The sequence below is a fragment of the Oncorhynchus tshawytscha genome, linkage group LG15 (genome assembly GCF_018296145.1).
Source record: "Oncorhynchus tshawytscha isolate Ot180627B linkage group LG15, Otsh_v2.0, whole genome shotgun sequence".
Classification (NCBI taxonomy): Eukaryota; Metazoa; Chordata; class Actinopteri; order Salmoniformes; family Salmonidae; genus Oncorhynchus; species Oncorhynchus tshawytscha.
The window spans coordinates 18,558,676-18,573,852 of NC_056443.1; the positions used below are offsets into that span (position 1 = coordinate 18,558,676).

Here is a 15,177-nt window from a genome sequence, read left to right on the forward strand (position 1 = left end):
GGTAGTAAATTAAAGTCACTGTGATCATAACGAGATGATAAACAGTATCATTGCCATTGGACTCATTGATCAAACAAACATGCAGCAATTTTTTTAGATGCAGTTTGATCTCCATTTCTACAAGGTTCGACAAATATTATTTATACAGTATTTTGTTAGTTTACACGCCGAAACATAATAACTTTATCAGACAGTAATATGTTTATTATACAATGTCAGACGTTTACGGTTATTCAATATTCTTTATTTAAGAGTGGCCAGTTTGTCAGTCACACAATCTATTCACAGGGACCACAATTCCTATCTGTTTCATGATATCCTTTTCATATTTCCACTTTTAGTAAAAGTCACTGTCATCATCATCAATGTCATAATCTATCACTTGTATTTTGTCTACTTTCTTCAATGTTTCCTTCTCTTCCTCCTCTTGCTCCTTATCTTCCTCCTTCTCGTCATTCTCTTCATCCTTCTTGGTCTCTTGATCTCTCTTCTGGCGATAGTCCCAGTATATCCCAGTCAAAGTCTTTGCTGCTTCCAGAGAGACTTTGAGTTTTCCCATCACCTCTTTCTCTACATCCACACTGACAACTATTTAGGGAGAGAGAGCGAGAGAGAGGGGGAGATGGAGAGAAGGAGAGAGGAAGAGAAAGAGGAGTGGTAGAGAAATAGGGGTGAGTAGAGTAAGAAATGCAGTGCATAAGGGAGGAGATATTACAGAATATGTCACAGAAATATTTACAACAATAGAAATATAGAATCTCACTGTCGATCTGCCGCTCGGTGATGTCATTTCCTGTTAGCAGCAGTTCCTGTAAGTCCAGGAAAGCGTGGCCAACGTCGGTACACTCCTCGTCATCGTCATCATCCATTGGCTCGTTGACCACTGTGAACTTCAACCTGGGTAGACACACACATTATAGCATGTATTGACTCTATTGGAAAGGGCACATACACATTCAGGGGTATCATCCAGTGATGGCTGGTGACACTATAAATTGCGGGGGGGGGGTCATCTCTCTCTCTCTCTCTCTCTCTCTCTCTCTCTCTCTCTCTCTCTCTCTCACCTGCCCTGGTTTGGGTCAGTTCCCTCCAGCATGGTGTACAGGTACTGTCTTAGTGGGGCTGCCTCAGAGCCATCCACATAGATGACTGGGAGAAGGGGAGAATGAGGGAAATAAAGAATATATGGTGAGATAGGGATTTTGAGTATCAACACTTACACCCATCCAAACACACATACAGAGACACACACACACACACACACACCTCGTGTGAAGTTGTAATGTATCTCCTCCCCTTCCGATGGTTTACGGAGGGACATGGGTGTCTCTGTGGTTTCCATGGGAACTCCCAGGAGGCGGTACTCCACATAGACGCGCTGCACTGACTCATCGAGAGCCACTCGGGAGGTGGGCTCAAAAGAGAGAGAGAGAATCTCCACTCTCAACTTGTCTCCCTGAAACACAGAAATAAAGACTTCAATGAAAATGAGAGAAAAATGTAAGATGTCTATTTTCTATTTTTCTCATTCTTACCTCAATCAGTTAGTCACCAGACCCAATTGATTGATACATTGATTGATTGATTCTTACCTTTCTGATTCTCCTTGAAGATGGAGGAATAATGAGGACGTCACTACGGTTGGAGGTCCTTGATTCTCTGAATTCCATGACCTCACTATCCACTTTGGCTACAGAGGGAAGTAGAACCAATGACTGTTCATGACATCAGGAGATTCCTATTCAACTCCAGGACAAGAGTACTTTATTGTTCTTAAATAGGATATAGATAGCACTGTAATGAATGATCACCTTCGTCACTTTTCTCCTCCTGCTCCTCCTCCTCTTCCTCCTCTTCCATAGACACCTGTTCCAGTGAGGGGGCGTCCTGAGAGGGAGGAAGAGACAAAGGTGTCAAACGTTCACTCTTAAACGTATAATGATCAAATCATTAGTCCTTTTAGTACACACCTTTTAAATGTGATCCTGCTTTTGCAATTATTCTCTATAATTCGTTATATATTTTACCTTTATTTAACTAGACATAGACATAAAAAAAATCTTATTTACAACGACGGCCAAAACCGGTCGATGGGACTCCCAATCACGGCTGGTTGTGATACAGCCTGGATTCGAACCAGCGTGTCTTGTAGTGACACCTCTAGCACTGAGATGCTGTGCCTTAGGCCACTGTCCCACTCGGGAGCCCAATTGTCTTTCCAGCACTGCTTATGGCCCTTGTCTGCATTTACATTTTTGTTATCCACTCACCTTAAAATAACTCTTATCATCGCTGGCGGAACTCCTGGTGGAACGAGCCGAGTCAGGTCGAGATGGGGTCAACTCTGACACAGGCGAACTCTGACCTCTGACCTCAGGTAGCCTCAGAGGGGTTGCCTGCTTCCTGGTGGGCGACTGGGAGGGCGTGGCTTGACTCGTCCCAGGTGTCAAGAGTGTGGCAGGTGATCTAAGAGGCGTGGCCCGTTTTCTCGCTGGAGATTGGAGGGGTGTGGCGACACTGGGTTCCGGGGACGTCACAGGTGTGGCTCGCTCTGATTGGGCGTTGGGTTGGGGTAATCGCAGCTTGATTGGTGGAGGACGGGGCTTGGGCTAACAAGTAGAGAGAGTGATAACTCAGTATCTCTTGAGTTTTTCAAATCTCATAATAGAGCAAATACTTTGTTGCATATTCAGATGACAATGGTTGGTTGTTTGTGTGCAAGTGTGTGCCATACCTGAATGCTGGTCTCTTTATGTGCAGCAGGTCTGTCCACTCTGGGCTCAACAGCCTTTGACTGAAATAAGGAGAATACAACGAGAGGTAGAAAAAGGTTTTAAGAGAAAGGAGATGCTAACAATTAATGTGACCAGTCTATGTAAAAATGAAATGTGAACCATACCTTCACCCTAGGCTTGGCAATAGGCCTCGGCAGTTCCTCTACTCTCTCGCTCCTCCTCTCCATCGCTCTCTCCATCCTGTCCATCTCCTTGTGTCTTTGGGTGCTGCCCTCTGGTGGTTGGAAGGGGTAAATCCATCGTATGAACACGCGGACCATCCCCCGCCGGCCGCCACCCGTGTCCCTCAGAACATAGTCACCTGAGAGTAAAGGAAGGAATTAAAGAAGGGAGGAAGGAAGGAAGGAAGGAAGATGCAGTTGGAAGCGAGGTATAGCAGGAAGCATGGCTTCGGGGTGCGACCAAAGTTTCCCCTAGGTACAGATCTAGGATCAGCTTCATGACACACTGTTCACACCCCTCTTGTTGACGGAGAGAACATTTTGCAGGTTTAAAGCTTATATTCTGCAATTGTATACATTTTGCCATAGGATGGAGACTTTTTTTTGGTGCGTTTTAAATCTAATTTCCTTTCATTCTACACATTTTGTCATGGTGTGCAGAGACAATTTTGCAGATTTGAAGCTAATTTCCTGCATTTCTGCACATTTTGCCATCTCTTATGTGTGTTCATGTGATATTTGAGTAGCTGACATGGGCTAGTTGATCTGGACATTTCTGACAAGTTATAAATAGCTCTCTAAGGTCTGCAATGACTGACATGACAAGAGGAAAGCTGCTGATTCAATACCTAGTTTTAAAATTGCACCTTGTGCATTCAACTATTACAACTCTCAGGAGTAAGTTGAAAGCCGGACAGAGTTCCATAGGGGGAAGGGGGGGCACAGTTTGGGAGCTAGGGGGCACAGTTTGGGAACCACAGACCTTTAGGATGAGTCACCTGAGAGGTCAGAGCATGAGGGTGAGACATACTTTTTATTTCTATGAATCAATATGATCTATTATGTCTTTAACAATGTGAAGAGTTTAAGGTTTTGCAGGATTTTACTCCAACTCAGCACTAAGACACCTGACGGATCTAATCAAGGGCACCCTGTAGCTCTACAGAATTGGTGATAGATAGGGTAGGATTAGAGTTGATGACAACTGTCATTTTCTCACCTCTGATAGGTCGTCCTGCTGCCAGCGGGCGGAGTGGTATGGGTGTCTTGGCCAGGTAAGCAGGTGGAGGCTGATCATCATTGTCATCGAACACATAGACCCAGAGACTGCACCCTCTTAGGTACTCCAGAACGTCAGTGGTCACGGCCAGAGGGTAGTTGACCGTGTCGTTGAACAGTGGGTCGGCGCTGCACGGTATTGTGGTGGAGGTGTGAGGCGGCAGGTCGTAGAGACGGTACATGAGGTAGGAGTCCGGAAGTAGTTCCGGCCAACGGGCGCTTAGACCCACGCAATGCTCTAGCACCACCTCCAGCTCATTGGGTATACCTCTGCCATAGTCAAATAGTTCCTGCTGTAGTGGAAAATAACATTGTGCTCTGCATGAATTCAACCACCCAGTGAATCTTTGGTCTTTTAAGAGCAGAGCTAGGCTTACAATATTCCGGTAACTTTCCCTAAATTCCCAGGTATACAGAAATCCCAGTTAGAAGATTCCTGGAATCAGGAGGGAATAAGCTGGATATCAGGAAATCTTCCAATTAGGATTTCTATAAAACCTGGGGATTTTAAATGACAGACCTGTTGTAAAATTGTCTCAGTAGCCTACCTCACGCACACTGTCCTCCAAGCCTAGACCTCTCTGGGCCCAGATGGGGCTCCACTGTCTCTGTGGACTGATGGTCCTTCTGTCCATCAGTCTGTCTGTCATCCTGTCTGCTCCTCTCTCTATCCATCTGTCTGCTCCTCTCTCTGTCATTCGGTCTGCTCCTCTCTCTATCCGTCTGTCTGCTCCTCTCTCTGTCATTCTGTCCACTCCTCTCTCTATCAGTGTGTCCACGGGCTCCGCAGGAGGGAAGAGACGCACCCGGAAGTCCAGGATCCCTATGACATCTCCCTCCGAGCCTTCAAGGGATAATAGGTGAGTCTCAGTGATGGGCGCAATCACACAGTATGTCATATTACTGGTATACTGTATATCTAATGTTTCAGATCTACTGGGCCAAATTTGAATGGCCTCGCATAGTGTCTGCTAATAATGATGCACATTAGAACTCATAATAAAGCCACAATTGTGGCTATAACAGTGGTTGATCCATGATAGCTGAAACCGTTGTTGCTGCAATATAATGACACCAGGTGATGTTAAGACTTACCTGCGATGTTGACTCGTCCGCTCACCTGCTCCCCTCTCCTCTCTACCGCTCCAACCAGTGGCACCTGCGCCCCCCCTCGGGTCACAAAACGCACCCCTCCCAATGCCTGGTGCAGCTCCACCAGCACCCCTCCCCCCTGACCCCCGAGCCTCCCCAAATCACGGGCAGAGAGGGGGTACTTCGATGTGAACCCGTAGTTGGGCTGCCCTCCCGAAACCAGGGGTGTGGAGTGCATTTCAAAGTCCAGGAGGGCGTAAGTGCAAAAGGTCACGACCGCTTCATCTTTTGACCCCGCCCCTTTCCCGGCGCCCCCCATGGTCCGTAGCCCCCCAGGGGTGAAAGCTGCCCCCCTGAGGTGGATCTCCAAAAGGGACTCTCCCGCTCGTAGTTGAGAGAAAGTGGTGTCGTCTTCAATGGGCTGTACCACTTCCTGGTCCCACCCCGGCCAGGTGTACTGTAGTGGTATGCTCCGTTTGTAGTTCCTAGGGCTGTAGGCCAACTCTTTCAGCTGCGCTTTAAAGAAGAAGAAGAAAAAAGTGATTTTAAACTCATTGAGCTGAGCTTTAGTAGATAACGCTCAATTTAATTTTTGATATTAAAGGAATAATTCACTCAAAAACTATATGTATTTTTTTCATTTCTGCCCAAAATGTTTTGCATGTCAGCAGTCAAGTTTTCAAGATATTGGACTTTTAAAACGAAAAGCGTAACTTGCCACATCATGAAAATGAATCATATGATGCAGACCGCTTACTAAGAGTGTGTTTCTTGTGTAACTTGCTCTTATGGCTTACAATGAGGTTATTAAGGATTGGCCGGTAAAACGTGACTTATAATGTTTGAATTAGAAAACACTTCCTTAAGACCTAATATATGGCTAATAAGACATTATAAAGGCCTTATAAGCTACTAATTTACACACTTATAAACTACAAATGAGTGGCTAATATGTGTACCTTCAAATAAAGTGTTACCACATTCTTCGTACCTTGTAAAGTGCTGATCTGCAAGGCTCTTCTTCCAAGTAGTTTATCTTTCTCCGCTACCCTCCTCTTGGTCTCCTCCCTCTCTCTTTCTGCTCTCTCTATCATTGTGTTCAACTCAGCCTATGACAGGACAGGAATAGGAAGGAGAACAGAGGAGAGGGGGTTAAGATGGAAGGCTGGAAGGAAGGAAAGAGGAGAGTATTGAAGATAACCTTTATAATTACCTTTGTGTGTATGCAAGCGTCCACACAGACAAGCATGTGTGTGTGTGTGTTAATAATAATAATAATAATACATGGGATTTATATATCTCTTTTCAAGGACCCAAAATTGCTTTACAATTATAGAAATTAAAAAGAAAAACAGGTAGGCCTATCTGCCTACCTGCAAATCATTATTGATGCGGTACTGCAGTAACAGTAAGTCTCTGGTCTTCTGTAATTCTAACACAGTCTCTGCTTGGGATGCCTGGAGGTCCCTCAGCTCTCTCGATGAGTCCTCCACCTTCCCATCAATCCCGAGGAACCGCAGACCCTCACGGCCCTCCTGCTGTAACCTAAATGTCTACGAAAGGGATTTCAAAATGCACAGTAAGAGAGAAAGTTAATAAGGTTTAAAGGACCTCTTATATTGTTACCTCGTTATATTGTCGTTATTTAACTAATCTGAGAAGGGACTAACCTTAATCTGTATCAAGGTTTCACTGAGGTCCTCAACACTCATGTCAAACTCCTGAGAGAAACGGAGGGAGAAAGAAGAAAAAGAGAGAATGGAGAGACATGAAAAACGGAGCAAAACAGTTTTATAACATACAGTATATTATTAAGTTGTTATTAACATATTCTTTACATGTTATTCGTGTCAATAATAATCTCTCACCTTTGTGACTGAGTCCAGTCTCTCTTGCAGTGATGTCACTTCCTGTCTGTACTGTAGAACTTCCTGTTCCATTCGATCATGTTTTCCTCTAATCGACTCAACGGACTCTATGAAAATGCATATAAAAAGAATTGTCAAACAACAGAATAGACTGCCTATGATATTTATAACACAATTGATACCCAATAAGTAATGAGTTTTTCTAGACCACATGACCTGACCAGGAAAAGCCCTAGGTCCTAGTTATATGCCAGAGCTTTGTGCAAATGGCACCCTATTCCCCATGTAGTGCACTAAAATTGGGAATAGCCAGTGTACTATTTGGAACACATCCTAGGTCAGGTCACATGGTCAAGAAGAAACTCTTGGCTTTACCAATAAGTAGTATTGAACTTAATCTTTCTCTCCTTCACCTCTCTCCCTCTCCTGTTGTTCCTCAATCCTCTCTTTGTCCAGTTGCAACCTTTCTTTCTCCTCTTCCAGCCTCCCTCGTTCCTCCCTCTCCACTAGCAGAATCTCCTCAAGCCGTTTTATGTCCATCCTCCAGATCTCCTCTTTCTCTCTCTCCCTATCTTTTTCCCGCTCTCTCTCTCTATCCACCTTCTCCTCCACATGACTGTGGGCAGATAAAGTGCTGAGAAGGAGAGAGAGAGAGAGAGAAAGAGAGAGAGAGAGGTGGGCAGGTGAAGAAAGAGAAAGACAGAAACAGTGTCAGTCCATTTACTATAGTTAATTAATTCCTCACCTCTCCAGGAGTGTATCATAGCTGTCCTTCAGTAGATTCTTCTCTCCTTCCAGGTCTGACACTCTCTCTTGGAACTGAATGGAATAGTATACAGTTAGAAGTATTTGGCCTTGTATCAATGGGTAGGGAGGGACAACTTCTACCTACTTCCTCCACCCCTACTTGCAGACTCGTTGCAATACCTCCTCGAGGGCTTGCATAGAAAGAGTGGCAGCGGTGAGCTGTCCCTCCAGTGTCAGCGCTCTCTGTCTCTCTTGTTTCAGCTGTTCACTCAGCTCCTCTACCTTCTCCAGCAATGCCCCCTGGCTCTCCTTCAGTGACCTCTGACCCTTTAGCGGACACATGGAATATTAGACGGTCAATACAAGTTCTTTCATGTTATTGACTGATTGTTCATAGTTACACTGAAGGTTTCTCTTACTACCTCTTCCAATTGAGCTTCATAAGCCTAGAAATGGGGGGGAGAAAAGAAAGAACAAGGTAGAAGTTGTCAGTTTCTCATCATGATGAAGTGAAAGAAGGATGAACGAGGTAGAGAGAGCCCCCCCCACCTCTTGCAACACGTTGAACTTCTCCTGGCTGACACGCAGGGCAGCACTCTTGTCTGACAGATGCTTCTGCAGGCGGATCACGTCCACATTGTCCTTTATAGTGATCCTGGGGAAGGAAAAGGTCATCGTTCAGATTCACAACATACTACAGCTCAGAGGTGTGCTAATAAGTAGGAATGGGTAAGTGTGTAAGTGTGTGTGTGTGTGTGTGTGTGTGTGTGTGTGTGTGTGTGTGTGTGTGTGTGTGTGTGTGTGTGTGTGTGTGTGTGTGTGTGTGTGTGTGTGTGTGTGTGTGTGTGTGTGTGTGTGTGTGTGTGTGTGTGTGTGTGTGTGTGTGTGTGTGTGTGTGTGTGTGCGTGCGTGCGTGTGTGTGTGTGAACTGCCCCCACCTGTGTCCGTTGGCCTGTTGTCTCCTCATCTCTTTCATACTGTCCTCTATCTCTCTCTCCTTCTCCCCAAGTGTGTCTCTCAGGGACTGGGCAGCCTGCTCCAGCTCTGTCACCCTCACCTTCTGGGTCTCGATCACACTGGACCTGCTGGATCAAAGAGGAAAGAAGACGGAGAAATATAGGAGGGGGAGGAAAGAGGAGTAGTTATGCTTCTGGTAAGGCAAGATCACACAGGCCTCACAGCAAAGCATTGTCATCTATGGGTCTGTTAGTGTACTGTTAGGAAATTGATGTGGTTTCATAGTAATACCACTTAGAACGAAGCAATGTATTAAATGAAGCATGTATTCTAAGTGGTTTGCTTGTGTGGATATTGGAACATGGCCTATGATCTGCCTCATGGGTTGCTTGCCCAGCTCTACAGCAGAGTGATTTGCAATTGTAATGGTATGTTTTTATGCAGACAGGCATTCACTCACAGACCTGAGGAGCGTATGTTTGTTTAGTAGTGGTACAGTGGTGGAGGGGAGGAAGGAAGAACGTTGGACGAATGTTGGACACTTGCTTCTCTACTCAACTGTTTTTTTGCTCATGGTCTCTTGCGTGCACACACACACCCACTCTCTCCCTCTCCCTCGCTCTCTCCTTACAATTTCTCTGTCTCTCCTCTGGTGTCCTCCAGGCTGAGGCCGTAGCAGGGCGGAGCTGTCTGTGCTGCTCGTGTGACTCCTCCCTGCCCATCCATTCCCCGCCCTGAAAGGAGAAAGGGAAAAGGTGTATGATTGGATATGTGATTGGATCAGTGAAAGCCTACAGAGGATCCACTGGATAGCTTTCACTCCTTTACTCAATCAATCAAATGTATTTAATAAAGCCCTTTTTACACCAGCAGTTGTCACAAAGTGATATACAGAAACCCAGCCTAAAACCTCGAGGAGCAAGCAATGCAGATGCAGAAGCACAGTGGCTCTGAAAAAATCCCTAGAAGGCAGGAATCTAGGAAGAAACCTAGAGAGGAACAAAGCTCTGAGGGTTGGCCACTCCTCTTCTGGCTGTACCAGGTGGAGATTTAGTCATGTCACATCAGTGATGACGTACAGGGAGGGAGGACAAATAAATATAATTTCATAAACAATATTGTGTAAAATTATTTTCACAAAGATGACTCAAAATATCGCTCTATAGTTACACAGACAGCTAAGTACCTCTGTGTCTGTGGTAACTCCGTCCAGGCCCCAGGTCCATGATGTGCTGCCTGGCCATGCTGAGTTTGCTCTGCAGTGCCCCCTTCTGGCTTTCCAAGGTGGCCACACGCGCCTCCAGCTCCTGGATCATGTCCTCCGTGTCCCCCTCCCTGACCCTGGTACCGGCCTCACCCGGACGCCCCTCCCTTAGACGCATCAACTTGGTGGACATCCTGAGGAGAGAGGACATGGAGGATATACACTGGGTGGTCTGGTTCAGCTGGCTGTGTTGATTTAGGGCACACCATAGCAAAACGTTATGTAATGCAGAACAAAAAGAAGCGTGTCTCATTGGAAAAGTACCGCCGTAGCCTCTGTTCCTGTGTGCGTGTGTGCTGTCTCAGTAGGTTGTTCTCCTCTTGCAGACGGAAACACTGGTCCTCCAGCTGCTCCCTGGGCACCTGGAACACCCTCTGACGGTCTGATGGAGAGGAGGAAGAAAAAGAGGGAAGAAGGAGAGGGAAAATAAGAGAATGGAACAGAGGTGAGGAAAAGTGTGGGGGGAGCGAAAGAGAAAGGGGAGAGAGAGGGAATAAAGAGAGAGGGAATAAAGAGAAAGGGAATAAAGAGAAAGGGGAGAAAGAGAGAGGGAATAAAGAGAGAGGGAGAGGTGGAAGAAACTGACAGTGAAGAGGAGGAGAAAGAAATGTAATTAGGAGGGATTAAAGAGAGAAGGGAGAAAAAAGAGAGGAAGAGACTAAGAGAAGAAAGACAAGAGAAGGAAGAAAGATAGAGAAGGGATTAGAGGTGAAAAACTCCCAGAAATAGATACATTGTCCTTTTGATCTGTGAGTTCCTGCTTTTGATCTGTGAGTTCCTGGTTTTGTTTGACCTTTTAACTTGAGCACCTGTGGTTTCTTCCATGACCTTCCGTCTCTCACAGAGTCTGGCAAAGGAGAGACAGACAGAAAGCGAAGGAGACAGGGTGTTAAACCACATTGCTTCAATCAAATCTATTTATTTCCTGATACTAACCTTTTATACGACATGAATCTAAAATGTAAATGCACTGTTTTGTTCAGTTACTAATTTCTTCTACATTCTTTTCTTCTCTTGTCCCCTCACTCTTCTCCCCCCACCCCCTCCCATCTCACTCTCCCCCACTCCATCCTTCTTACCTGGTACGGTGGGCATCAGCCCTCCTCTCATCAGCCCTACGTCCCTCACTGGTAGATCTCCGGCTGTCTCGTCCACTGTCAGAGACATGCTTGGTCCTAATGAAGGTTCAGCCAATCACAATGCTTATTTCTATGGAGATGGGGCTCTGGTGGTGATGTCATCACAGAGGATGGGACTGACATCACACGTAGTGGGTCGGTATGATCACAGAATCCATTTTCTTTTGGTGCTTCCTGATAAACAACAGAATACGATGCAGTAGACTTCCAGATATTATGTTTGTTGTCCCTTACAATAATTTCTGAGCTAGGAGAAAACACACAGATGACTCATACCTGGTAGAGAATAGATCTTAAGAAACATGCCTATTTACTCTGTACTTTTAACATAAACGATAGTAAGGGCCTTACCTTTGAGCATATTACCTCTACTTCACTGACATTTCAAGCCCAGACATTAAGCTGAATTCCTTTTACAGCTCATTGAGCACAGCACAGTGTCAGTATGGTAGCTAGCAGTGTTGTCACCTACCTGTTTCGTCACAGTAGCATGCAGGTAATCAGTTACAGAAGAAGTGTTGATGATGACAAAGTCGATGCTGTTAAATGTTATGATGACGATACCAATTATGAAAATGAAGTAGTTGAGGGTTACATTTTGTCCCGTCACAATCTTCCAGGCACTATAAGTGTCTCTAACTCAGCTACTATGATAGAGCCCAATAGAACTAATCCTTAGGATCCCTCCCCCACTTCTCCCCCCCCGCTTGGTGTACAGCCTCCAGCCTGTCTCAGTCTTTTATCTCAAATGGCACCCTATTTAGTGCACTACTTTTGACCAGAGCCCGAATGGACCCTATGTAGAGAATAGGGTGCCATTTAAGACACACTCTTAGTGTCCCACCTGCTCCTTTACTAATCCTATCTCAGTCTTAATCTGATTAGCTAGGCTGAAGGAATGGTCTAGGATGAAGTTAGACACTGGGGGTCAGTTTTTAGGTTTTGGCTTAACTGGCTGAGGTTAGGATTAGGAGAGGATAAACTGATCCTAGATATGTACAGACAACTGGACAAGGAGGAGAGGGTGAGAGGAAGAGAGGTGGGCAGGGCCACTTGTGGTTATTAGGTGAAGGGGGAGGAGGAGAGAAGGAAAGGAAGAAGGAGGGATACATGACATTAGCAACATGCATGCCCCACCTGAGGATCTTTCCTTTTCAGCAATCTATTTCCTGTGTTTGAGGGGTGCAACATCCACGTAATCACCTAATCACCTAATCAGTGGCAACCTGTCATTAAAGGCAGGTGGGGCAGAACCTGTTTTGAGCCCCACATTTTTAGCAAAAAAAGTATAAATATTAATACATGTAACATATCAGTTCGCGAACAATGTAAAAAAAAAACATGTCATTGAGTTAATACAGTCTGAGCTAGGCTATATGCACAAACATGGTCTCTTTTTTGTTTTCTTGAGTTAGGCAGCTCCAAAATGCAGGTGTTTCATCCTAGCTCAGTGCTTTCTGTGGTGGTGGGGCAAGCCAGCAGAAAATACAGAGCGTTGCACCGTGATTGGCTCAATGTTCTGTCACTGGGGACACTACGTCACTGCAAAGTCTAAGGGTAGACATTGAAAATTCTAGCTCTTTGGGAGCTGCCATAGATTTACATTGGAATGTCATTGGCCACAGATAAAATGATGTCAAATCACGTTATATGTACAGTAGCTTTGATTGGACTGATCATGCCAATATCATACTTTCAAAATCTTAGCTAGCAGTCGTCATCAAGACGAATCAAGTCAACAATCTACTGGCAAATCCATTTCAATCCTTGTCATATGAGGATAAATAATGAAGAGAAATTATAGATAAAACGTATCATGGACATAAACATTACACAACAAGTTGGAAATCGCAAATTCAACAATGAGTTGTTTGGAAGGAAGTGAACACAGCTCCAAAAATGTATTGTATGTTGCTGCATAAATTATGTAATATGTCAGGGAGATATGTATACCGTAGCAAAGAAAGTAATACTAAGTGTATATTGTGTAGTAACCTGTTAGTAGCCCATGTGCCTCTTGATAATAAGTTGGTCCCTTTTCTGGTCTTGATTTCACCTACTGTTCTGACTTGGTGGTGCACATGTAGCCTATAGCCTGTTTTAGAGACATGTTACCATTGAATAGTGTAAGAGCTTTCATTGTCTGCTTCTGTTATTTATCCTACGGTTCTGACTTGGTGTACAGGGAGAATAAGGTAAGAACGGGCCATGTCCTGAATTCTGTCGCTGTACATTTCAAAAGTGCTGAACAAATAGTTATATTCACTACGTCCGTCCTAGCTCGCTCATTAATATCTTAATCTACATTACGGATTGCCTCTTGTCCGCTCATCGTTCCCTTATGCCATAGTTTGTACATCTCAATTGTCAGTAGAAACCACATTTGTTTAAACAAGTCAGGTATGTTTTTTTTAAAGGCAGTAAATGAGGCTGAATGAACTGTTTCGCTGCCAGGCAAGGCTCTGCTGATAGCCAGGTGTACCAGTGGTAAGGTGTTGGGACTGCTGTTGGGACAGCTTTATGTAGGCCCTAACAGTTTGTGGGCACCGTTTGTCACCATTATAGTGCAATTAATGTACTGTTTAGTGTTGTGTTTTGTAGTGGCCTTGCTGGCATGCATATCTTTTTGTTTGTTTTGCCACACCAAGATATACATGCTAAAATTGCTACTGCACCTACATCTCGCTGGATTGATTGCTTTTAAAATCCATGTGTCACTTAAATCTTTCCCACACTTGCTTGTAACATTAGTGTTTTCCTGTTAACATAACGATTGCGGAAACATTTGTAATGACCTGTCAAACACACTCCGGCAATGGCTAAAATGGGCTCAATGGAATACATTGGCTTTCTGTTGCATCGATAAGAGCGCTAAAGCTTTGCTCGACAGTTACATCACAAGAAAGAGAAGAAAGATAACTTTATTTTGGTGGGTGTTAATTCTTTGTGCAATTGAAAAAGTAAGATTTAATACAGTCGAAATGTTTGCATATAAAAGCATCTTCCAAAAATCAGCACTCGAATTATAGTAATATTATGTCTGATCTCGCAAACGTACACTACCAGTCAAACGTTTGGACACACCTACTCATTCAAGGGTATTTCTTTATTTTTTAAATAATTTTATACATTGTAGAATAATAGTGAAGACATCAAAATTATGAAATAACACATACGGAATCATGTAGTAACCAAAAAAGTGTTAAGCAAATCAAAATCTATTTTATATTTGAGATTCTTCAAAGTAGCCACCATTTTGCCTTGATGACAGCTTTGCACACTCTTGGCATTCTCTCAACCAGCTTCACCTGGAATGCTTTTCCAACAGTCTTGAAGGAGCTCCCACATAAGCTGAACACTTGTTGGCTGCTTTTCCTTCACTCTGCGGTCCAACTCATTCCAAACCATCTCAATTGGTTTGAGGTCGGGTGATCGTGGAGGCCAGGTCATCTGATGCACGACTCTATCACTCTCCTTCTTGGTCAAATAGACCTTACACAGCCTGGAGGTGTGTTGGGTCATTGTCCTGTTGAAAAACAGTCCCACTAAGCGCAAACCAGATGGGATGGCGTTTCCCTGCAGAATGCTGTGGTAGCCATGCTGGTTAAGTGTGCCTTGAATTCTAAATAAATCACTGACAGTGTCACCAGCAAAGTACTCCCACACCATCAAACCTCCACCTCCATGCTTCACGGTAGGGTACCACACATGAGGAGAACATCCGTTCACCTACTCTGCGTCTCACAAAGACACAGCGGTTGGAACCAAAACCTCAAATTTAGACTCATCAGACCAAAGGACAGATTTCCACCGGTCTAATGTCCATTGCTCGTGTTTCTTGGCCCAAGCAAGTCTCTTCTTATTATTGGTGTCCTTTAGTAGTGTTTTTTTGCAGCAATTTGACCATGAAGGCCTGATTCACACAGTCTCCTCTGAACAGTTGATGTTGAAATGTGTCTGTTACTTGAACTCTGTGAAGCATTTATTTGGGCTGCAATTTCTGAGGCTGGTAACTCTAATGAACGTATCCTTTGCAGCAGAGGTAACTCTGGGTCTTCCTTTCCTGTGGCGGTCCTCATGAGAGCCAGTTCCATC

General features: G+C 44.5%; 1 protein-coding gene across 3 annotated transcripts; it reads right to left on the reverse strand.

The window, feature by feature from the left end:
• Nucleotides 1–198: 198 nt before the first annotated feature.
• On the reverse strand, nucleotides 199–11,749 carry rpgrip1 (RPGR interacting protein 1). Of its 3 annotated transcripts, none has more exons than XM_042298232.1 (28): nucleotides 11,555–11,749; nucleotides 11,023–11,256; nucleotides 10,677–10,790; nucleotides 10,208–10,325; nucleotides 9,866–10,077; nucleotides 9,311–9,413; nucleotides 8,661–8,804; nucleotides 8,272–8,377; nucleotides 8,145–8,168; nucleotides 7,903–8,049; nucleotides 7,721–7,794; nucleotides 7,389–7,609; nucleotides 6,976–7,082; nucleotides 6,778–6,828; nucleotides 6,481–6,660; nucleotides 6,099–6,216; nucleotides 5,111–5,623; nucleotides 4,564–4,859; nucleotides 3,957–4,308; nucleotides 2,900–3,096; nucleotides 2,735–2,794; nucleotides 2,271–2,609; nucleotides 1,812–1,887; nucleotides 1,593–1,690; nucleotides 1,267–1,456; nucleotides 1,065–1,149; nucleotides 764–897; nucleotides 199–588 (listed from the first exon to the last, which is right to left on the reverse strand). In XM_042298232.1, the coding sequence occupies exons 2-28, from the start codon at nucleotides 11,108–11,110 to the stop codon at nucleotides 338–340; spliced, it is 4,398 nt and encodes a 1,465-aa protein (XP_042154166.1). In that variant the 5' UTR covers nucleotides 11,111–11,256; nucleotides 11,555–11,749; the 3' UTR covers nucleotides 199–337. The 3 variants fall into 3 exon arrangements, with proteins under 3 accessions (XP_042154166.1, XP_042154167.1, XP_042154165.1); XM_042298233.1 differs by having other exon boundaries at nucleotides 200–588; nucleotides 8,661–8,807; nucleotides 10,737–10,790; XM_042298231.1 differs by having other exon boundaries at nucleotides 200–588; nucleotides 8,661–8,807.
• Between the last annotated feature and the right edge of the window lie 3,428 nt (nucleotides 11,750–15,177).

Excerpts from the sequence above, each read along its gene's own strand:
- rpgrip1 (XM_042298231.1), bottom strand. The coding sequence starts at position 11,110 with ATGTCTCTGACAGTGGACGAGACAGCCGGAGATCTACCAGTGAGGGAC. Across the intron at positions 10,791-11,022 it reads GCTGATGCCCACCGTACCAG|ACTCTGTGAGAGACGGAAGG; the intron begins GTAAGAAGGATG and ends CTCCTTTGCCAG. Across the intron at positions 8,050-8,144 it reads ATGAAGCTCAATTGGAAGAG|GGTCAGAGGTCACTGAAGGA; the intron begins GTAGTAAGAGAA and ends TGTCCGCTAAAG.